The 24,929-nt window shown below is 41.9% G+C and overlaps 1 protein-coding gene across 2 annotated transcripts in view; it reads right to left on the bottom strand.

Moving 5' to 3' along the window:
* Window positions 1-6,002: 6,002 nt before the first annotated feature.
* Window positions 6,003-24,929, bottom strand: part of TEX264 (testis expressed 264, ER-phagy receptor) — a 176,008-nt gene continuing 157,081 nt past the window's right edge. For both annotated transcript variants that reach the window (XM_044451177.1, XM_044451178.1), the window contains one exon: window positions 6,003-11,253. In XM_044451177.1, coding sequence (XP_044307112.1) covers window positions 10,931-11,253 — 323 coding nt within the window. In that variant the 3' untranslated portion in view covers window positions 6,003-10,930. The remainder of the gene's footprint in view (window positions 11,254-24,929) is intronic.

The following is a 24,929-nucleotide window of genomic DNA, read 5'->3' as shown; positions in this document are numbered from 1 at the left end:
AGGAAGGGCAAAGAGCCTGGAGGGCATCAAGTGTTGTGACTGTGTGCACCATACCGGAGACCCCAGGTCTGGGAAGAAGTTGCTGCATGCTATACCCTGTAGGTTGCTGTGTACAAATGCTGGGGGTCGGAGAATGGCACTGGTGTGGTCTCACTGCCGTCATTTAGTTCAGGGGCAGAGGACCTGTGCTTCCAGATGTTGAACATCAGCTCTAGCCAGCATAGCCAGTGATGACAGATGATGGGAGTAGTGATCCAACAGCATCTGGAAGGCCACATATTCCTCACCACTACTTTAGTCACACTTAATGCACAATCTTGTGGCAACAGATCGTGGAACCAGTGTGACAGACCCTCTTATACCTTCAAACTAGATGGACAAAGTAGAAAGCTGGGCAGGTCTACTTATTTTCATGCTGTCTCAGTGTTAGCCTTAGCCGAAGTGGTATCTTCAGCCCCTTCCATGTCCCATCCTCCCTCAACTTCTACAGCCTCCAATCACTATTCAACAGCTTCAGTTTTAGGGAGCCATTTTGGCTCTGTAGTCAGGAATGTCTGTTTCTCCCAGAATGTTACCCTGAAGTTTTCTTTATATTCTTCTTTATGATTGCAAGGCAGCCAGTCATAGATGGCATTGCAGGGTCACTGCGGCCTGGTACTGTGCTAAACCTTGCCCTGGAAAGGATCTGAGAGCTTATCTGGACAAGCACCAAACACATGAAGGACAGAAATCACCATGTTCCCCCAAATGCCCCTAACAAATCTATTTAACAAATGAAAAGAGACAATGATCAAACCCTTCTAAATCTGGCCTCTGCTGAATACATCCTTAGCTGCATATTTTTTAGTCAGCACTTACTCTTTTTTGCTAGCTTCCTGTCCCCATTAATTCTGTTAGACTTTGTAGTTTTTCCAGCTCTTTCCATACCTTCTAGTTTGGTTTCAAATGCTGCCCTTTCATGTCCTGCCTATCTCACCTCTCCTGCTCTTAGCATCTCTGGGCTGGCTAAAACTTTTGTACAACTTTCTCCTTTGCATAGTTTCATTATGTTTTATTTAGTAATTTAGAAGGCCCAAAAGGAAGGTGGTTGCTTTGCCCCATTAAGGAAATTGTTGACTGAGGATATAAAATTATATAAAATTCAGAGCCACAAATACACACTGAAGATAGTTTAAATCATGACATGCAACACCAGGGTGAAATGCCAGACGTGAACCTGCCCTTCCAAGCACGACATGTTGCATATCAGCAAGAATAAAGGGCAATGCAGAAGCAGTTAGTTGTGACCTGGGCACATCAGGGGACAATGTAAGGATTTCCTCGCTGATATCAATTGAAGGAGAAATTAAGTACACCAATTCCAAGTCTAGAATAGTTTCTGGGATGCTTTGGGGTAAGGATGTGTGAGAAATGCATTTTGGGGCGGGAATCCATCAGATTCCCTGGGCTCAGCTCTCTAGACTCCAACCCGCTTTCTTGGGACCATGGGTCCAAGATCTTGGTGAGTGCACCAAGTGTTTTCAAAACCCTCACCATGATTTGAGCCTTGTGTGGTCGCAGCACAAATGGCCTGCCACTTCTCTGCACAGGATTCGCAGCCTTTGATTATGCTTCACATGACACGGAAGAAAATTCTTGGTTGCGTGAGCAGGATTTCATGAGCTCAAGAGGAAGACCATGAACTGAAGAGACGTGTTCCAGGTAAGATCATTGCAACCCTATTTGGGGGGTATGTCAAGGCTTTGGGATTGGAGGCCTACCCTGATCCTTGCACAACATGCCTCTTCCTCCCTTACAACCACTGAAGGCAGAGAAGCAACGGTGCAGTGGTTTCGACCAGCACAACAAGGAGTCTCCATCTGCTGACATTCATCTTCATCTGCAGGGAAGGAAGCCCACAGTAGCCTACACCATGGTAAGCAACTTGTAGCCCTCCAGATGTTTTGTCTGGCAACTCCCATCAGTCCTAGCTGGCATAGTCAATGGTGAGGGATGATGGGGTTCCAGCCCAAAACATCTGGAAGGCCAAAAACTGCCTACCTCTGGGCTGTGGGAACTTGCCTATTGGTCATACTGCCTGTGATGGGATTTGTAGTCCAACACACCTGGAGGATACCAGGTTGTGGAATACTGTCCAATACCAAGAGTGTTCTTGGGGATTTGTCCTCCACTTTCTCAAATAACCTTTTGAAAAGATAGACTTAGGGTGCAATAGAATTTCGCTTGAAATCAGCCAGCTGAGGGAGCTGTAGGATCAGGTGGAAGCTCTGCTACTCCAGTAGAATGCAATACATGCCAGCAAGTGCTAGCAGAGCACCTGAGATATGCGTGTGAAAAACTAGGAAGATGGGACAGCCATGGGTAGCAGGTGGGCTGGAGACAAGGAGCACATGTACACTGTATCCCACACCACTTCAATCCATTACCATGCCCCTTCTGACATCACTTCACATCAATCTCAATGGAAGACATTTTTAAAAGCCAGACCACCACAGAGCATAGCATACAGTGTAATGCAGCACCTAATCACAGCATACCACCACCAATATCTATCCCATTCAGGGGGGCCCTAACTCAGATGCTGGGTGGGGAGCAGAGCCTCAGTCTTACCCCTCTGATGTGCACGCTTAGAGCTCAGCAGGTGAAACTCTCACCTGGCTAACTATGGAGCAATGGCATTCTGCTCAGAAAGGGAGTGCTTTGTACAAAACTCACCTGGCCAAACAGAACACACGGGAATGTGAATGCTCGGCTGACGTGTTCTCTGCCTAGAAGCCTCCGGACATAAACACCCAACACCACTCCGCTCTGACAACTGGACTTGCCGAGAGAGAGCATTCCACATGAAGAAGCAAAGGCAGGTGGAAACACTCGCCGCCAAGTAGAACTGCTGTGCTGTTCCCCATGTCTCCTTCCCCACCAAGTTCTTTGCCAGGTGTGAAAGTTCAGTTTTGTCACAGCTGTATTGCACTACCTCCTTTCTATCCCAGTAGCAGGAAGGAGAAGAAACACTTAGACCTCCCCAACCATTACTACTGCTGGCTAGAGGCTTCCGAGTATGTTTGCCTTGCAACCTTTAGGGGTGACTATGATCACAGTCATTCAATTTCTGGAACCAAGTCTTTCATCTCCCTCATCACTGCGCATTTCTCTTCCTCAGCCGCTTTCCAGTGGGTGCAGTTGACGGGACCAAGAAACAACCACCTTCTGTGTAGACTATGGGGGAAGCCCACCCCACCTCCATCAGCAGTAGCCCAGGATGCATCCAACTGTTTCCTGAGGGATTATCAACTTACTTGACCATTCTGGCTCCTGCGCTGTAGCATGCTCTGCGATGGATGGTCCAGGGGAACATTCCCTTGCTCAGATCTCTGATGCTTGAGCCGTGTGCTCCTTGCCCACTTTTCTCTGTTGTCTTGGGCTTTCCCAGCCAGAATCGGCGTGTCTATGTATACCATGTTTTCTTCTTGGGTAATTGTGATCCTGGAGACATGCATGCATTTGTATTTCTGAAACTGCTCTGATCATCTTTACAATAAAGCAAGGATGGGTAACCTCTAGGCCATCGGCTGAATGCAGCCAGAAAAGGGTCTCCATCCAGTCCGCAGAGGTTTCTCCTCTCATCAGGAAGAAAATACCTGAGATTTCCCATGGCTGCTCCACTCTGGAGCAGTTTGCTGCTGATTCTGGCAGCAAAGTAGCAAATTTTACCTTTCCTCTTTCCGGTGGGTACCTGTATGTTGTGTGGCAGCTTGCAGAGGGCAGTCCATAAGGAGGAAAAAAATGGCCCCTGTACCACCTGAAGTTGTCCATCTTGTTGAATGTGTCCCCTCAGTCATGCCCCACAACAATGTAAATTTGCTGCATACCATTCATTCCTCCCACCCCAATAAGGTAAGTTGTCAAGCCCCTTGATCATTTTAAAACTTTTGCAGTCTCTTTTGAGAGTAACAAGAACTGTACGTTACTCTAAATGTATCTCATCACAGATTATCTATGTAGTCATTATTACATGTTCTATTTTGTAATTATGCAAAACAAATCCTGTGAGAGTCCCATTTGTGGGATTCTTTTGCCAGTGTGCTTAGATCAGGGCTGCACAGCCTGAGCCTATGCATGTTTAAATCCCACTTTGTTCTGTGGGACCTACTTCCAAATAAATCTATGCAGGATTGAAAATATTGCACTTTCCTAATTAAATTTAATGATACATGGGATGGGGCATCAGTGTATGTCTCTCAGTCTTCAAGCTAGCACACTGAGTCACCTTTGCTAAACTGGAAGAGCATGGGCTTGCATTCAGATGCGTGACCACACGTGGAAGTGGAGCAGAAGGTTGGATGTGATGGCAGCTCTACTATCACTCCACTCCACTGAGAGGTGCCATAGGTCAATGGCAGAGTGCAAACAGTCAGGCTTAGTAAGATCTTTGGTTAAATAACTTCAGGTCACTTTGTTAGGAAAGACCTAACGTGGGACCATCTGAGAACATGGGAGAACCACCACAGTCAGAGTGGACAATGCTGGGATCAATCGACAAATTGTCTGACTCCACAGTATCAGACAAAGGACTCCACAGTATAAGACAGCTTCATGCAGGGTAAGGCTATCAATGGCTATTTGTCATGATGGTTATATTTGACCTGCCTCTGAGCACCAGTTTTAGAAACTGAGTCTGGAAATGCTAGAGCTCCCTTGTCTTACTTGTGGGCTTCACAGTGGGGCATTTGGTTGGCCACTGTGACAAGGGAAAGCTAGACTAGATAGATCTATGTTCTGATCTACTATGAACATTCTTATTATCTGCAGGAGAGCAAAAGAATTCCATTTTATATATCCTGAAATGGCAGAATGTTGTAACCACTCAAACAATTCCAAGGGAAGTCCAAGATATAAAACATCACCATACATTTTCCAACGGCAGAATAGCTGTAAACATCGTACTTCCTTCAGTACTTGCAGAGTGGTCCTGCTGTTAGCTGTAAGACATGCCAGTATCAAAAATGGATCAGGCAGTTACACTGTGGCTGGTTTGGAGTGTTCACAGAGTGAGGCCAGGGGGTTGTTTTTTGTAAGCCATTTTTAATTTCAACAAGGAAGCCACCCCACCCCACCCCATTCCCAAAACTTATGTCTAAACCACTCTGGCATATAGATTGCTTTAAGCCTTATACATTATATCAAAATAGTGATTAAATACATAACAGAAAAAGTATTTTTCATGTCAGGGCCACCCAACTGGGGCCACCCAACCAAGCTGTTGTAGAAGAAACATGCTTCTATAACAGCTTAGCCAGCATCTTACAAACAAGCACCAAGCTGTCATTTCTATGCCCTATTCAATGCAGGCTGTTCATTCAATGACAACCCGCAGGTTTCCGGTCCAAAGAATATTGCTTCCTGTATACATAGAAACACACTGAGTGCCATTTTCAGTTTTGCAAGTTACCTCTTGTATAGCAAATGATTGGGCTTAAGATTATTAACTTTACTTCTGCTCTCAAACCACAAATTAGCTTTACTATGGGAGTTTTTCAGAATACGACCAACTAACTTCAAGTGCAGGCAGAAACTATTATCTCCAAATTATTAACAATATGTAATATGTGAGCCTTTAAAGTTTAAATATAGAAGCCCAGACACCTATATGTGGTGACTTTTATGTACCAATGAAATAGTGCTTGAATCTAACTTTGAAAAGGAAAATAGAGAGGGCAATTGAAACTCGTTCTTTTCAGAGAAGGCTGGAAGAAGAGGTGTATGATCTTGGATCTAAATCTAACTTCCATTTATATGTAAGTCTATTGCAAGTGGGGTATCTAGGGCACATTCTGAATTTCTTTATATGCAAAGGATGTTTTTGTCCAGGCTTTTGCAGCTGGAAATGTGTTTTGACTCACCAGTGAGCATAGAAAGAGGGGAATCTTAAGAGAAAGTACAGTAAAGCAAAAAACCCAACCAAAACACCATAGCATTAAATAAATTCACAACAAGCTCTTATCAGGAATCAAAATTTTCATTACTATAACTTTTTGGCTTCAAGGACACTATCAAGAAAAATCCATGGACTGCATTTTGTGCTGTCTAAACATTCTGTTGGACAGATTTCTGGACTTTCAGAAACACTGCAACCTCACTATGATGAAAAATGAACTTTTATAATTGTTAAGAACTTCTGATTAGACACCAGAGATCTTTCAAAATCCATTGATCATCTTATTAATGCACAGTATATGATACTAATAAAAGTGAGATGCTGAGACCAATGGATATTTAGGTTCAAGAAAGGAAGATGTTAAGAAAGCTACATGACAAAATGTCCCAAGGAGGCAGCACTGAAGTTAGAATAGCTACCTACCTCTGTTTGTGTATGTTAATTGTGAAGCATAGTATTATATTCCAGTTGTAGGTTACAAAGCTATTGTTTGTAATTTCTGCTGTGGCAAACTGATTCCATTGCAATTAGAATGAAAGAGATGAAACATTTGTTGTTCTTGCGATGCGCTGATGTGTCCTCACCACATCATGTGTTCTCACCACAGATGGATAGTAATTGTCCCACCGCCCAGTCCCTCACAATCACAGCAAATGCCAAGAGAGAGATAGAGAGGGAGAGATACGAATGCCAGACTGGCCGCAGAAGCAGAGTATCCAACAACAGATTACCCAGACAACTGTCTAGTAAGGGCAGGCTTGAGTTATGCCCCTGGAAAGAGGTGGCCATATGAAAAATGCCTGAAGCAGTCTGAGATATTAGTGGGAAAAGGCTCTCTCTCTCTCTCTCTCTTTCACACGCGCGCACACACACACACACAGTGAAAAACCTCTATTGATCAGCACAAGTGAGGGTGGCATACAACACCATATACTTTTAGGATTCTGGGCTCATCTCTACAGTTACTTGTCTGCAAAACAATGGAGATTCACAACAATGATAACTAATAGGCTGCCACTACATTCTGCATTTAAGATCTACATTCTTTTGATGGACAGAAGGGGTTTTTTTTTGAAAGGAAAGAGATGCTAGGCCTGGTGCTCATTCCTGCAAAAGCTATATGTATCTAACTCAGAAAATTCTTTATACAAAGCAAACCTTTTATGGAAGATTTTGGCAAAGACAGAGTATAGCTGGAAACATTTGTTTGAGTGGCTTCTCTGGTCCTTTGTCCTGGTCATGGCAGGGTTGTCAATGGGTTCAATTCAGTAATTTAAGTGTCTAATTGGGATATTAAAGCCATAATTGATAGAAAGATGTCATTATTGCACCCTCTACCTGTCATAAACCAACCATTAAAAATGGCAGTACCATTAAATGCACAGGAATACCCCAGAATGGGTTGCTACCATTGTACTAGCAAGGGCCGCTTCCCCAACCGCTGGGAGCCTTAGTGATCTATCAGTTGCTCATCCCAAACACACAGTGTGAACAGTTCCAGCGTAGCAGCTTATTCACAAATTTTACATGCAGCACAATTTCTCTAAATTTTCCAAAGCAGCTTTGCTTCCCAACTTCCAGCACAAGGCAAAACATTCTTCAAGCTTCCTCTTAGGCAGAATAAAAATGATTTTTTTTCTTTTGGGTCCATCTGGCTTGTATTCAAAGATGGGTAAGGAGAGATTTACTCTCGAAGAAGAAAACGCCATCCAATCAAAGGTTCATACCTGAGCCACTGCAAATTTCTGGTAGTCATGTAATCCAATTTTTCCACACAAATAGCATACATAAGAATATACATGAGAGATTCCATGTTTGGAAACTTTTTTTCTTGTTAAAATCTCACTGCATGATGAATGCTTGCATGTAAGGTAACAGACTAGGTTAAAGCATCTAGCTTAGTCTTCTCCCTTCCTGCTACAAGCTTTCAATATCTGGGAATATTTTGCTGCCTGCCACATTCATTTCCCATGTGTTTTGATGCAGGAGTAATTCTCCATGATGTGATATAATCAGATGAAGAGCTATAGTATATGTTTGTCTTGTGAAGTATCTCTATAAACACCATTAAGAATTAAGCAGCCAATTAACTTGTGCATATGTAGAAGGGGCTACATGTGTAATGGAGCAAGCAGAATGGCTGATTTACCCACTTTCCGCACACATGCTTCATACGTATAGAAAATGATGCAGGATACAATCATATACTCATATATGGATGCATGGTCATACATGGCAACACATGAAGATGTACAGTGCCCACCTATATACACTGAGAGGTTAGTCAAAACACTATACAAATAAATCATCATATATAAGAAAGAAGCTTTTGATACTGATATCCTTGCCTTCATTATAACAGAATCCACAAGTATGCAGCAGTTACTGTAAGATGGGAAAATATTACTTGCTCTCCCTTTTCTTCAAAGAACTACCACCACCACCCAGCACAACAAAGGGAGAAGAGTATTTTTGTTGTGTGTCAACTGAAATCTGGAGAAGGGCATAATACAGTATTATCTGCATGCCTCCTACTGTTCCTTCCTTTACCTTTATCCTAATAGCACCCCATGACTCAGAAAGAGAGTGCTTGAGAGGTATGAATACAGACAGACATGCATACAGTATGAGGTTTAAACTAGACATAACATCATTCACACAATTAACAATTGTGTGAATGGTGTCATATCTAGCTTGGCCCTGAGTCTGTACCCAGAAGTGCATGTAGCTCTATGCCCTTAATGAACATAGACAGATACAGAAGTACAAACAAAGACACATGTCTAAGGAAAGAGACAGCCATGTACGCCCATTTGCACATAGATATACATGTGCAGAGACACACTGTGAACAGGCACTTAATGCAAACAGTTCAGAAGCCTTACTTAGCAATAGGCACAGGAAAGCATTGCTAAAATGGGGTTCTTGCAATGATGTTCCATGTACTTCACTACAAAACACCAGATGTGTAGTGCAATGGATGAAGTAATGCCCAGGCAGATGAGAACACCCACCCAACAGTGAGCATTCTACGTGGGGAACTTACACCAACTTCAGCCTTAAGGGGCATGGAACATATCCAATTTCCCATTTTTAGCATGGGTCTGCTTCCATCAATCATACTAATTTCAAGGACACTGCAAGCACTGATATGGATGCCATGGTAAATCAGGACTGGGGAAACATGAGTATTGATTTTAAATCATGGACAGAAAGCATTAAGAAACAGAAACATTGCAGACCACAAAAATAATAATAAAAAGAAGAAAGTAAGGAATCAGTGGTGACTGCTTACAGAGGGAGGGGGAGCTAAGTAGCCTTATGGCTACACAGCTCAATGAGTAAGTTCTAACACTGCATCTCATTGATTTCCTTCTAGGCTGAGTCAATTGAGGTCTGAAGGTGGCTAATCATTGAACTCGTTTGCTCACCGTATGGATTCAAGTCCATTAAGAAACAGAGTGAGCCATTGATCCAAGACCTCTACAGAGAGGATGTCAGCAAGAGGAGCAAGAATGTGGTGGGGAGGATCAGAACTTTTATATATTTCACCACCCCCCCACCCTGAAACACACATATCAATATTTTCTCCCTCCTGCTGACCTGGTTACTTTTTCCTCAGACCATAGTTATGGAGCTCAGAGGATGCAGATTGATTGACATGGTTCTTGTCAAATGATACCCTAGTGCAAGAACTTTTTTATATATAGCAGGGAGGAAACTGGCGTAGTGCCACAACTACCCACCATCCAGAAATATTGTTAATGCAAAGAGAGGACCATCTTCACATATCCTTCTACTGGAAGCAAATAAATTATTTGTACTGGAAGCAAATAAATTCTTATCTTGCAGAAGGGCAGAATATGCAGCTTCTCCAAGTCATAACATCCAGGAAGTTCTGGCACACAACATTATGTCAAATCCACTATGGTTACCACAGCAAACCTTCTGCTACATTACAGTACTCAACACAGGAATCTTCATTCCTGAACTGAACTACCATCACATCACAACCTCTGAGGACCAGCATGGGAAAGACATGGATGCATTGACTCTGTTGTACCACTGACCTGTACTGCTGTGGTAATTATACATTCTCTACAGCTTCTTTGATGGGACAGCAGGGAGAGGATATTCATTAATTTCAGCAGCAACAGTTGAATCTTTCAGATGGGCTACCTTTTGTATCTGAGGCAAAGTGAGGCAAGGGACTTCTCAAGGTTGGTTCCCTGGGCACACCAACAGATGTTAACGGGTGCAACAACTGTGACTACGAAGAACCTGGTTTATTCTATCATTGTGCAGTCTAAAAGAGAGACAGTGAAACTAGGCTGCATGGGTATGTGGGAAAGAATGAGAAAGAAAGTAGAGTGCTTGGGATCACAGCAACCCGGCTCATAAACCTTCACTCTTCAAAGGAGAGCTGTTAATGGTAGTACAGATTAGGAAAATGCACAAGTCTTCTTAGGGAGTAAAGGTTTGAACTACATTTTCCAGTTCTAAATATAACTACTGCTCTTTGGTGTTGGGATGTGGTGCCAATCTGTGCAAGTTGCAGAGAAACAAATGATGGGGGGGTGGAGGGAGGAAGAGTGAGAGAGAAAGGTAAGGGGACAATCTATACATAAAGGCAACTATTAGCCCACATAAAGTGCTACCTGCATAGTCACTCACCCCACAGCTCATATTCACACACATGGGGATGCACAGTGTTATCATGAGCTCCCCATCACCACTTCTGCCCTTCCCATTCTCATCTTCCTGTAGCAGCACGTATCCTTCATCTGATTAGAGGAGCATGGCAATCAGCTACAATTCCCCTGTATGTAATTTTCTCCTCCTTTATCACACCTCAAATACTTGTCTGCAGACAAAGAGTAGGACAGGTCTCAACATGAATCAGTGACCAAAATCTTTTGGCTGGACAGAAAGGAAGCAAGAGATATGATCAGTTTCTCTTTTCAATCCCTAAGAAACAAGAGTATAGAGATGGCTTTATTCTTCACCCCTTTCTTTCTCCAGGGCAATAGGCTCCTTGACCCCCTTGGCCTTGGCAATGTCATGGTCCCCAGCAGGACTGAGGTCAGATGGCAAACCCACCATGCCATCTCCATCACCATTGCCTTCCAAATCCAGTTCCTCGAAGGAGGAGCCACTGGCCCCTGACTCGCTGTAGCTGTGCTCGCTGCGATTGTCTGCTTCATCTCGGCTGTGGCCAGACATGAAGGGGGACAAAATGGAGGTAGCCACTGAAGTATCTCTGCTGTCGGTTGTGCCCTCCAGGCTGACAGAGCTGGTCTCACTCAAGGTGTCGGCCCCTTTATGGAGAAATAAGAACAGACAGTTAATATTGGGAAATATGATGAGCCCAGAACAAGGAAGAGGCATCCACTACACAGAACTCTCCCTTCATTATGGAATTTATGAAGTATATGAATTCATGCCCCCAAGAAGTTTTGAAAATCCTTCATCTTTATGAAGTAAGTCACAACAGTCATTACCAAGACAAATTTATTTGGTAAGTATTTATATGATGTTGCCAAGAACTGTGTAGTGGATATAACAGAACACAGAAACATAGAAACAGAGCAAGTCAGAAGGGGCCTCCCGGGCCATCTAGTCTGACTCCCAGCTCTAGCCGGTTCCGCTCATAACAGGCCTACTATGTGCATGACCAGCCTATCCTTGAACACCCTCACCAATGAGGCCTCAACCACCGCCCATGGAAGCAGCAGTAGTAATTTCTTACTCAGCTTTGGATTTAGGACATTTCATTTGACTAAAAGGTACAGTTTGGAATCTATACCTATGAAGTAAAGCAATCATCCTAAGGCACCAAAACATTTAAGATAGTAAGGCAGAAACAATTCTGTTTCTCGCTTAGATGTACCACTGTCAAGAGCTCTGCACACTGCAAAATTAGCAAATCAAGAATCATTAAAAAAGGAAATATTACTCATAATTTAAGATATAACAAAAGAAACATAAAACATTATTCTATATCACTCTTCTTCCCATTCTTTACTAATACTAAATTGGCATTAAGTTTCCTATCTTTAAGTTGTTTGTTTGTAGGGATGTTATCATACAGTTAGTAACTCCTCCTTTATGCGTGTCCCATTCTAATGAAGAATTACATTCAAGGCTAATATACTTAGGTCTTCTTAGGGTAGAAAACTGCTTAATCAAAACTTTTTAAACAAAGGGAACCAATTACCTGGGGGGGGGGTTGGGGGCTCTTCCACACTATAGGCATTCACGATGCAATTGGACAGCCATCTGAGAGGGATGGTTTAATTTGGAGTCCTGCACTGAGCAGGAGGCTGGACCTGATGACCCTCTGGCCTCTTCCAATTCTACTATTCTATGATTCTATAAATGATCATGTAACCCATTGTAATACAAGCCAGAGAGGAATAGGATCTCCTAATTTCCATTCTGGAACAAAGGGGCAGCAAAAACAGCCTGATTCACTCTTCATTTACCAGAGATTCATACATAAAAGATAGCTGCAAAATTAATATACAATACAGACATGTTTCCTATAATTTGTACAAATATGTGGCCTATCAACATATTCAACTCTAGATATAACCAGTGCTAGAAATGTCCAATATTATCTGTTGGAACATCCAAGACACATTAGGAACTACATAAGAGCCTCATTTTATCAACAAAATTTAGTAAATATGCCTTAGTTCCAGAAGTTCTATTATACTTTTGGCTAAACTAAGATGTTCCTGCTTCAGAGGAAATGTTGACATGAAGAAAGTGCATTCTGATTGCCCTCTACTGGACATTTCCCCCCCAAGCTACTCTCTTCTCCTGGCTTTCAATCATATCCTCTTACTTGGGTTAGTGCCATGGTTTTTCCTCTAATGGATTAAAGACTTAAAACAAAAGAGAACACAGCTAACATTTCACATTTTCCGGTGACTTCCTTTTAAGGTTTCCTACAATAGCATTTCTTATGCAATTAAATAGGGAAACAGAAAACAGAGGCTATCTGAAGTCATGCATCAGTTAAAATTTGGTAGAGTTCCTTCCAAAATTTAAGAATAGTACATTTCTGTGTTGAATGATCAAAACTGCAGTGTGGTTTTTCTCTCATTCAGCAGCAAGAATTCCAGCAATGCACACCTCTATCTGCATAGAGGGATGGATGGAGGCTTCCCCTTTTCACACTTCAACAGTCCCTGGATTATTGGAAGCAGCATTTCCAGTGGCAGTCAAGAATGCACCTATACTTACAAAATGTAGAGTGTGTCTACTTGTACTGCATAAACATTCATTTAAAGACTTAACCAGGAAGGGCAACCCCCCCGCCCCCAGGTATGCCAAGCATACGTATTTTAGTGCCTGCTCACTCAAACTTCAGAATAGTTCTCATCTTCTGTAAAAGGTAGAACACTGTTTTTCCCCCTTGTGTTTTGTGGTTCTTAACAGATTTCTTGTGGAAACCCAGCTGTGAACTCTGCTCAAGACAGAGACCACCCCCCCGCCCCCCAAAGTAGTTGGATTAGGTCACTATCAATGACTCGTTTCTAAAAACAATGGTTTGAACATGCACTTGGGGAAAAGAGCTTCATGAGCGTCTTAAGTTTAGGAGCACACAAGCACATCACATAAATGGTTACAAGGCACATTCAGGACCCCTCAGAACCTTTATACAAGATGGGCCCAAAGTACTAATTGGGTCATGGAGGACCTCACACAGTGGACAGATTGAAGGAATTCATCTGGTTCACCACCATTTCAACATTAGTGCTGACCAGAATTTGTGTCACAGAATCAGGGACAGGTCCCAGGAATGTTGCAACACTGATAGAGGACATTTCAAGCATGATTCAATCGGTGCCTTAGGCCCACCCTGTATATCCTGCCCCTTCCCATCCTTAAGTACTTAGACTCTCCTCCAGTCTTTAACATACAGCTGTAAAAGAACACCTGGAGTTCTGCAGGATATTCAGACCTCTGAGCCAACCTTGTTAGCAGCTCCCTACACTTTCTCCTGGAGGGCAGGATCCACACTAGGCATTCTTAGCTGCACTGCAATGCCTGATTCACTGAAGTGTCACATGATGCTCACTCCATGCTATGTTACTTCTGCAATCGCATCATAGATTCCTTCAGACTAGTTCTATGATGAGGCTTTGATTTATTGTGTTTTTCCCAAGGTATATATTACAGTGTGTTCTAAACTGCAATACTGTCAGGGGGAAGGAAAGTAGCTTAAGTGGGGTGAGGAGTAGGATGTGCCCTTTCGGGCTTAGAGGAAAGAGCAGCAGCTCAGAGAAGAAGAGAAGTCTGATCAGCCTTTGGTTGCTTTCCCACCTCCTTCATCATTCCCCACCCCATGACTTCTCTCTTTCTCTCTGTTTTTCTTACTTGCACAGTAAATGCAATGCTGCTTCCCCCTCCCCTGTAAGATACAACTAGCTGAAAATCACATTATTTCCAATGGTGCTTACTCAGAAGGCGACTACATTTCCTCAGTGGTTACACAGCAACACGAAAGTAAATCCTATTATTATCAATGTTGCTTAATCAGAAGTAAATCACATTGTCCCCAATGGTACTTACTCTACAAAAGTCAGCATGGGGGAGGGACTGAGCTTACTTTTGGGAACTGCTTTTGGGTGGAAGGGAACGGGGGTTACTAAGCCTGCTGGCTTCACCCCATGGGAGATGGAAGAAGAGTAGGAAGTAGCATCATAGCCTCTCCTCTTCTCTCTCGATTATTTTTTATGAGGGGGTAAGAGTAGCCCTCTTTTTTTCTTTTTAAATCTCTGCTTGTCTCCTCCTTTGCACTTGCTCATAGCTTAACAGATGGAAAAAAACAAGTTTTTTAAAAAGGGCCATTTCTGTTCCCTTTCCAATTCCTCCTACTTCTCCCACAATTGTATGTGTGTGTGACACAAGATAACATTTTCAACACTTAAAACTGCTGTGTTCATTATCATGTGCCCCAACAATGGCAAATGTGTTATCCACAATTAGTGCAATGGCACTCCCTGATAATTAAAAGGGGATCTAGTGCAGCCTGGTCTGAAAATAAAAAGCCTCTTTACTGTCAGAGAGAAAGTAACTGGCCTTGAGACTTGAGTGCTTTTAAATCAGGCCCCATTCTTTTCTCAAATGCTTTTTGGGCATTAACTCTACCTCCCTGCACTTCCACAAAGACTGAATTAAGCCTGCCCCTCCAGCACTTCTGTCCCCAATCATGAGTGACGCATGAGAAAAAACAAAATTTGTATTTTGGGAACATGGTGTGCCTAAAGCTTTTGATAGTGTTGTTGTTAACAGGCCCAAATAGAAGTCCAAAGTGGACGTTAAAGGTTTGGTGGAAAGTTGCACCCACCATTCAGTTGTGACAAATATTTGCCCCAGAAGCCTTTCCATCTTGCAAGGTTCTTGCACCAACTTACATAATAGGGCACCCTGCAAAAATTTATGCAAAATGGTTACTGGTTTTCATTGTTTCCTCATAATGTTCTTTCCTAAGCTATGATTTTCAAAGAAAAATGATAGATTAAACTGCATTATTATATACAATTTGAATCAGAAGCATAAAATGGTGTGGTTTTTCACTGGCTTGCTGACACTTCCCACCTAAAGTCAGGAAAGTGTTGCTTTAGGTAAGAAAGCTGGGACAATGAATAACTGTTTACTAGACATGTCCACATGTCTGTGGATGTGATGCAAACAAATGAACATGAAGCATTGTGAGAAGCAGACAAAACCTATGAAAAAGAAGCAGGTGACATCCTTCTTGGGAAATGTAGGGAAATGCTTAGAAAAGCTGAGAAGATGTGAAATACATTTATTACTCCCCAATTACAGCAAGGAATTTTGGAATAAATAACAACTCACTGCTAGATAAATTCTTTTTTGTGGAACTCTAGAACCAAACACTGGCTTTCACCAGAACATGCCAGCAGTATTGGCTTCTCTGCTCCATTTTGTTTCCAGGTCTGAAATGTCATTGCTTAAGACACTTTAATTTTTAAAAGCAACAATTCCAATGATCTGAACTTAGAACCTTTTTAAAATTGTATTTTATTTACAACTATTATGTATGTTTGTATGTTTAATGCTCTTCTATTATGAAATGCAGAAATACCCAAACTGCTTTTAAAATAAAACATGAAGAAACATTCCTGCTATACCAGGAATATAATACCAGGAATTTTGTAAGCGTACAGTTTGCATGCCTCCTGGATGCACACCTCAGTGCAATGAGGGGGTTTGAGAATCTCAAAGAAGCTGAGAGCCAGGCTGCCAGGAGGTCAGACTCATTCACTTAGTCTGGTTTCCTAGCAGCATCACCCAAGCAGAATGGTCAAAGCAGAGACACCAGACTCAGATGCAGTCACTCTCTTCAGGAGTAATAGTCAATCAGCAGAAGAGAATGGATCTCTCCAATGATGCCAGGAGAGGAGAAACTCCTGGACAGCAGCAACTGGATGGCAGCAGTAACTGAAGGCAACACCAGAGGAAGAACGTTCACAAACAACAGCAGTGACACTCAAATTAACTCTTGCTAGTACTGCACAGATGGAGGAGGCAATGCCAAACCACTTCTGAATTTTCTTACCTTGAAAACTTCATTTAATGTTGTAAGTTGTCCTAAAGGACGGCATATAAATGTTATTTATAGATGGATGGATGGATGGATGGATGGATGGATGGATGGATGAGACTTTCAGGTCAGAAGATACTCAACCAGCTATTGAGGAAGAGCAAAGGACAAGTACGTACACTGGTGTCACTAATGACACAATCAGATTAAAGCCAAAAGGAAGTCTTGTGGCTGACAGCACAGAGGTGAAAGAAAGTTTGCTGCTGCACAGTGCATACAATGGGAACATGGAATATGAGAAACATGAATCAGGGCAAACAGGAAATTGTAAAGCAAGAAATTGAGTGGTTAAACATCATGGTGTGAGTGAATTAAAATGGACTGCAATGGGGTATTTTTCAGTCAGATAAACACAAAGTTTAACTCTGTAAAGGGCAAACTCAGAAGAAGCAAGTGGCTGTAATACTAGGGTAAGATGTGGCACAGGTGGAAGAGTCTATAATGCAAAGTCTAACCAAATAAGATCTTACGGAATTCTCAGAAAACTGATCAGTGTTTTCTCATAGACTTATCATTCAAGTCTACACTCCAACAACAGATCTGAAGAAATAAAAAAACTTCTATGCAAGCATCCCAGAGAAAGCTGATAACATACCACAACAAGATGTGCTAATTATCATAGATGACTGGAATGCAAAAGTAGGAAAGTAAGCAGAAACCTGAGTTGTAGAAGAATTTGGCTTAGGGTCAGAAGCAAGCAAAAGAATGACCAATAAAATTCTGTGAAGCCAACCACCTGTTTATTGTAAATATATGCTTCAGGTAACCAATCAGACAACTATATGCATGGACATCACCAGAAATCAAATACGCTACATAATTGGAAGTAAAAAAATGGAGAATATGTATTCTTGCTGCCACAACAAGACCAGGAGAAAATCGTGGTAGTGACCACGATCTATTAATAACAGATTGTGTCTAAAAATGATTACTACCAGAAGCACAGTGACAAAATACAATTTAAATTACATTCTAGAATTTCAAGTCCACATGAAGTTTTGGTCTTCAAATGATTTGCATTTCTGAAGTCAACTGGCCATACACTAAAAGACCTGTGGACTGAAATCACAGGTTACTAAGGAAGAATGCACAAAGACTTCCTGTAGCACAAAGGAAAAATAAAAAGCCTCTGGAGGGATGACAGAAGAAACACAGTTGCTAAGGACAGGTGAGAAGCAAAAGCAAAAGGTGACAGGGATGCAGTCAGAAACCTGAATTCACATTTTCAGCAACCATCATGTAGTGACAACAAAAAACTATTAAAATGGCCAGTTCAAAGAAATAAAAGGGAAAAACAGAAGAAGAAAAATAAGAGGACTGTTCCAGAAGATCGAAGAAATAAAATGGACATTCAAACCAAGATTAGGAATGCTGAAAGATCAAAAGGGTTGATCCTGTTTGACCACAATAAAAATCATAAATTCATAGTAGAGTTGGAAGGAGCTAATAAGGCCATTGGGTTCAACCCCCTTGAGTCCAACCCCCTGCTCAGTGCAGAACTCTCAGATGTTGAGCTGCATCTTGAATGTCTCTGCTGTGGGAAAGTCCATGACATCCATGTTGTACTGTTTTAAGTCTGAAAATTCTTCCTGATATTCAGCCAGAACCTGGCTTCCTGTAACTTGAGCCCATTATTCTGTGTCCTACACTCTGGGATGATCAGTAAGAGATCTTGGCCTACCTCTTTGTGACAACCTTTCAAGTACTTGAAGAATACTATCATATTTTTCCTCAGACTTTCTTCTTAAGGCTAAGTATGCCCTAATAATGAGAAGGTAGGAACAATATACAGAAAAACTATGCCTAAGAGATAAAAAGATGACAAACTCCTTTGAAGAAGAAACCTATAAGGAAGGAACACAGGTTGCTTACTTGTAATTGTAGCTGAGTGGCCATTTGTGCATTCACACAAACAGGCATGGAGCCTCAATTCAAGAAACTTCCGTAGCTGAATTTTTGCCAGGAACCAAATTGTTCCCACCTAGTCCCTCAGTTCCACTGAGACTGGCACTGTGGCCTTGGAACTGAAAAGGAATATCGGTTCTGATGTCAGTACCGTGCTTGTTTTAAGAGATGGGACTCCTCCCTTTTACATGGATAGCAGGGTGGGGGAGGGGTTCCTGCAGAAATGCTCTTAGCTATTGAAATTTGCCACTAACAGTCTCCACAGGTGCAGAGCTCTTATGTGTGATGCACAGAGACCATAAAAAAGAACAAACCAATTTCATGGTGACCGCTTGTGTCTGGAACATGGCATAGAATGTGTTACCTGCTGATCCATAATCAAGTTAAAATCAGAAAACCCATATCATTATATCCTTGGACAAGAATCAAACTGTTACATATAAAAGTAGTCTAGGTGCAAACCCTCCTGGAGATGGTATTGCTCTTTGGGCTGTCCCTTGTTCTATGGGACATGTTGCTGAGAAAAAGCAGTGCAACACCCCTTTTGTAAATAGTGTTTGGCTCAACCTCCTTCATAGTGGAATATGTGGGATCAGAGAAGGGAAAAGTGTAGAAGGGAAGCCCCAGCACACCTTTTTTTAATAAAAATAGAGAAGCATGTGCACATTCTGTAGAGACTCCTTTTAGCACAGATGTACCTGAAAAATGGAGCACCTGTAGCACACATGCCTGGCCTGCAAAGTCTTCTAAGTTTGATCCACTGCATCTTCATGTAAAGGATCCTTGGTAGCACATCTAGGAAAGACCCTTACCGGAGACTTGAGCTGGCTCAGTTTGGCAATTTTCTCTGTTTCACAGATGACTTGGGGAGACCAAAGCGTGTGAAATTTAGATACTGAGTGCTGGTTGTAAGATCAGGTAACTGCTTTCTAACCAACTGTGTTTCCTTCGGTGTTCATTTATCTATATTCCTACCATTTGCCACCCCAACCTTCCTCATTTTATGCATGAGCACCATTATTCTTGGAGCATGAAACACGTCCTATGAGGTCTTCATGGGAAAGACAGGAACATATATGCACAAAAAGCATCTAGACTGGCCACTTTGTGAAAGGAAGGGCTCTTTCCTTTGACATGAGACACCAGCCTCCCCTATGGAGGAAGGGAATGAGGTTCTTCATTCATACTCGCAGACCCATGGAACCCCCTCTTTTCATTATTCTCCAGATGGTCCACCAAGTGCATTTTTTCAGGCAGCACAGAAGGCTATATGGAGAAAGAGGAATTATGAAAATCGCTAACCCATCCCTCTCACAATTCAAGTGGAACTCTGCTAAGCACTATTATGAATGGAACAATACAGTACTTTCAAAATAATTGCTGTCATGTTCTCTGCCCTTCTTCCACCCCCTGGGTAAAGGGAGAACTGAGGGGGTAAGGAGGCATCAGCTAAAAATCCATCAAATGGCTTCTCTAGGGCTAAGAGAATGTGGATTTACCAGACTCCTTAGGTTCAGATGGCATCCCTCTGATACAGCCCTTGCCATCTCCATGCCACAGGAGTCAACAGCTGCAAAATTAGACGATGGCCCTTTAAGACATAATAGCTCCCTATAGAAAGAGAGTTAATGACAGATCCAGCCCTGCCAGTCTTCATAAGGCCTCTGCATGTTGCTGAGATAGCTGTTCTGTGTAGGTACATTTCAGCCAGTGATCTGTTCAGGATCCTGACAGGTCTGGTCTGCTGAGAACCTGCACTCACTGGATGACTAAAATGACCTTTACTCACTGCATGTGACACTTCTGTGCCAAATATTATTCAGCCTTTCGAGGCAGTACCATCACTATGACCCAGTCTCCTCAGGGAGCCCAGCGATGAACTAGGACATTCAGCACTCATGTGCACCCGAAATTTGCAGAGTGCATGCCTTTGAGAGCATGGTATCTGCCCAATAATATATTAACATGCATAAAGAGCCCAGCTTGTTGGAAACTGGGGCTATGATGGAGGAGGATCAGTGGCCATCATACTTAATTCACTGTATAATGAGACTGGGAAGATACTTTAGGCTCTTTGGGAAGCTGAAAAGGAATTGGCATCTAGGGTCCTGAATGCATGAGTACTTCCATAGTCAAAGCAAATTTTACATGTCTGCAGAATTGAGGTTTTGAGTCCTGGAATTCACTTTGAGTTTGACACTGCTATTGACAAGCATTTCTAAGTGTATAGGGCATTAAAAAGGCTAGCAGTATAGGAGTATACTTGAGAGCATTTATAAAAATAAACAAGGCATTTTGGAGACCCTCCTATGATTAGCGTCTCCCTTTCTACGGGCCTGGCCATTTTAGCCTCTCCAATATTATTTAACTCCATGGCCTCCAGCCTGCTGTAATACAAAGAAGGAAATTTTATGCCTCTGATAATGGTTCTTCCCTTCATTTACCACAACTGGCTGTTAGCACTCAGTCACGCCCCACCCCATCCCCCAAAAAAATCACTACAAAGGAAGGAAGAATGGAAGGAAGGAAGGGCAGAAGGACAGAAAATTTTTATACTCTTCCTATTTGACTCTTCAACAGCCATAAAGTACAATCTATTATCTCTTAAAAAGCACCTGTCTATAAAACAATCATTAAAAACAATGGAGTTAGAAACATAGCTGTTTATATGAAGCACTTCAAGCAATTCAGCCTCTTGTGTAGTGCCCTGAGACCCAAGTGGCCAACCCTAATCTCCAAAGACACACAGCCAAGCTGTGCATCTTTCAAAGAAAAGTCTATTCACAGCTACTGCTGCCATAGGAATATGCTTGCTTTCCCAGGCAGTTCAGGGACAAATGGCTTCAACGCACACAATGGTGAGACTCTTTCTGCCTTTACTTCTGGATTTGTGGGGCACTATTATGTGGGTTTGGGTAATCACAAGCTGAAGTTTAACATTTTCCTCATATGTATAATGCAAATATTTGGTACTCCACGCAGCTATTGCTTCTATCCTAGCCCTTATACTTACATAAAATGATTGACCAACAAAAAGAGGGGATGAGGTTAGGGCAGGGAGCAGAACGCCAAGCCAGGGTAATTTAACTGAACAAGGCAATGGAACTATGTAGACTCTTTTCTTTAAAAAAGCAAACAAAAAATCCTAGGTCTTTGTACAGAATGTTGGGACAGATCAGCACCATTGAGCAGTGGATGAACTGTGCTGTTCTTTAAAAAGGTGACAGTAGACTGATTTGGACTAGAAAAACATAGAAAAGGACTGCAATCCTTTGTGTTTGTGTGTGGTGCACATGCATGTGCACACATGTAAAGCTAACTATTTTGCTCTGTAAACTAATCTAGTAAGAGATCAGCCACATGCCAATAACAGTCCTTCAGATTATAACACGGTTTTCGTGACTTAAGGTACAAGTGCTGATTTTTGAGTGAGAGTCTGAGACCCAAGGAGTTCCAATAAAAGGTACCATGCCTCTTCTACAAATATCCTAAGGAGGCAAAAACAAGCCCCTGGAAAGTGTGAGGGTTGAGGCTGCAGAGTGTACCCGGGAGGTTGGAAGGGGGGTTAAAGTGTTGACAAAAGAACTCATGAGGCTTCAGAAGCTGTAGATCCAGAACGAAAGGAGACATGCACAGGGAAAGTGCTTGGCATTCACCTTGCCCCCACTTTTCCTTACACTGAACCATTAGCTTCTCAGTCTAATGTCAGACGATGTCATAACGATGACAAATTTTTTTTTGTTTTAAATTCTGATGCTTCTATCCATGACTGTCATATGAAGCCAGCACTGCTCTCTCCAAATGAGATTCTCACAGGTAATTGCTGCCCAAGGAGACAAGTGTATGCATGAAAACCACAGCAAAGCCTGGAGAGGGAATAAGTGATTAGAAAAGCAGAAACCTAAAGTGCAGGCAGGGGGTACATCTCCACATTCCCTTAAGAGAGTGCTGACAGCAGAGGCACAGTGCTTCTTTCCTGAGGCCATGGTGTCTTACAAGTACATCAACTACAGAAATATTTGATAACTAGCAGCACACTGTCGAAGATGGCCTGAGCCCTTCTGATATATTTTGTAATAGGCCAAATAGACACAGTGGCAAGAAAGGGGCTTAAGCTCTGTAAGACTCAGCTTACACAGAAGTCCCAGTCAGATGACAACAGGTGCCTAAGTGGGTTTTAGAATTTCTCGTTTCATGGAATGGTATGAACATGCCCTGAAATCTGGTCCACTGTTACTGGAGTAGGAAAAAGTAGCATCAAAAGGAGGAGATCCCCAACATTCTATTTCTTTGTGGTAAAGAACGGCCACTGATAATGTACGTGTTTTCAGTCTTCACTGGTTCACAGAAAAATGTGTATGTTCATCCCAGTTTCTGGAGACTACGCCTTTAATACTAAAGGGCTGATTTCATTCCTATATACCACAGTAAAAGTTAAAAATAAAAATACATCAAAAACAAATGAAGAAAATGTTAGTGAAAATGCCATGAAGGCCTTTCTAGATGATGCATAGGATTTTTTTCTTCACTCAAAGGCAAGCAGCTTGCACAGGATAAAAATGTTATCCCTCAAGGAAGCGCCTTCATTGCAAAGAAGACATACTACATTTTTCCAGCACTCAGCAATATATTGTGATTGGAGTGAGGCTATACAGAGCCTGTGATGTTGCTGATAATGAGTAGTGATTCCTATGCCTTGTTGTGATAACCCTAACACAAACCAGCATTTAGCATTTGAAGATTTGGAAGCTGAAATTGAGTAGTGTCAAGACAAAGAGCAAAGTTTTACTTCAGGCACAAAGGCTAAATGCATGCAACAAGCGGATAGTCTGGATCAGTTCTGAGAATCAACAAAATTCATTGGGAATCCATAAATTTCATTAAAAATTTAAGACACCCCCTGCAAATCTGGTTGAGGAATTCAGCTATTTCTATACATTTATCTAAAAGAATTAACAACAAAAATAACCAGAATAATCAGAAATAAGTTACTGGTTACAATCAATGTACTTACTAGGAATTGTCACAGGGAATAATCAGTGAATTGCTCACTGTTCTACTAAGTTTCAGAAATATAAATAAGAATTCATCAACTTTTCCATACTCTAGCTTTTGTATGCATGTCCACCTACTCATCCTACAGATTGCTGTATCTCTGATCTTCATCTTATATTCCCATATAATATCTCAGCATCTTTCCCACACTTTCCATTACTTGTCTTAAAGATCCATGTAATCTACTTGTGATAGTTTGAAAACAATGCAACTAAGGAACAACAAAAGAAGATATACAGTAAGTGCATCAGATTAACAACAAGTCCTGGTGTTGTTGTCTGGACAACTCAATGGATGACCAAATGTCACAGAAGCAATTCATCACTACTAATTATGATATCACTTTGAGTTATGAAAACCATCACAAGTACAACCTTATAGTTAAGGAATGGTCAGATTACCATTATACCTGGAGAAAATTGTGAACAATGTCCATTAAGGGGAGTTTTGACCTTCACAGAGGAAACCACTTTAAGCTCTCTCACTAGTACCAACATAGTTATGAAAGTTAGTTGTGAAAGCATAAATTCCTTCCCCCATCATCTGAAGTGCTGTCCAGAATGTAAATACAATGAGAATGATGGATACTGCACTGCCCCTAACAACTTCCTTCTCAATTTCACAAGATTGAAATTAATGTTTCAGAGTCAGTGAGACAATGGCTAAAGATCTCCATAATGAAAAGTAAACCCTAGAAAGGTATCAATTTTCTAGGCTCAGGTAAGTCCTACCTACTATGAGCTTACTAGGGATCCAAAGTGTGAGGAAAGGAAAAGAAGAACCTAGGAACTACAGACCAGTCAGTCTAGCATTAATCCCTGGAAAATTCTGAAGCACATTATAAAGCCATCAGCCTGCAAACACTGAAAACAATGCAGTGATCACTAGAAGCCAACATGGATTTCTCAAGAACAAATCCTACCAGACTAATCTGATTTCACATTTTGATTGGGTAACCCTCATGGGCCATGGGAATGCTGTGGACACAATCTAACTTGATTTTAGCAAAGCTTTTGACAAAGGGCCTGATGATTGCCTGATTAGCAAAATGTGGGCTAGATGGAACAATAATCAAGTGGATCCACAGTTGCCTACAGAATTGGACTCACACACTGCCCATCAATGGCACCTTCTCAAACTGGGGATGGGGAACTAGTTGGGTACCGCAGGGTTCAGTCCTAGGCATGTCAACATTTTCATTAATGACTTGGATGAGGAAAAGCAGGGAATGATTATCAAATTTGCAGATGAGACAAAACTCTACTATTCTATGATAGTTTTGGCTATAATGGGCTCACCAGCAGAGCTAGACTTCAGTGAACAAAAGTGGCCAGTTAGGAAGTGCAATAGGAGTACGGATGGTTGGCTACAGGAGATAATACAGGACTGGAG

Source organism: Varanus komodoensis, unplaced genomic scaffold (assembly GCF_004798865.1).
Source record: "Varanus komodoensis strain SLA01 unplaced genomic scaffold, ASM479886v1 scaffold6_2, whole genome shotgun sequence".
NCBI classification, from domain to species: Eukaryota; Metazoa; Chordata; class Lepidosauria; order Squamata; family Varanidae; genus Varanus; species Varanus komodoensis.
This window is presented reverse-complemented; position numbering and strand designations above follow the sequence as displayed.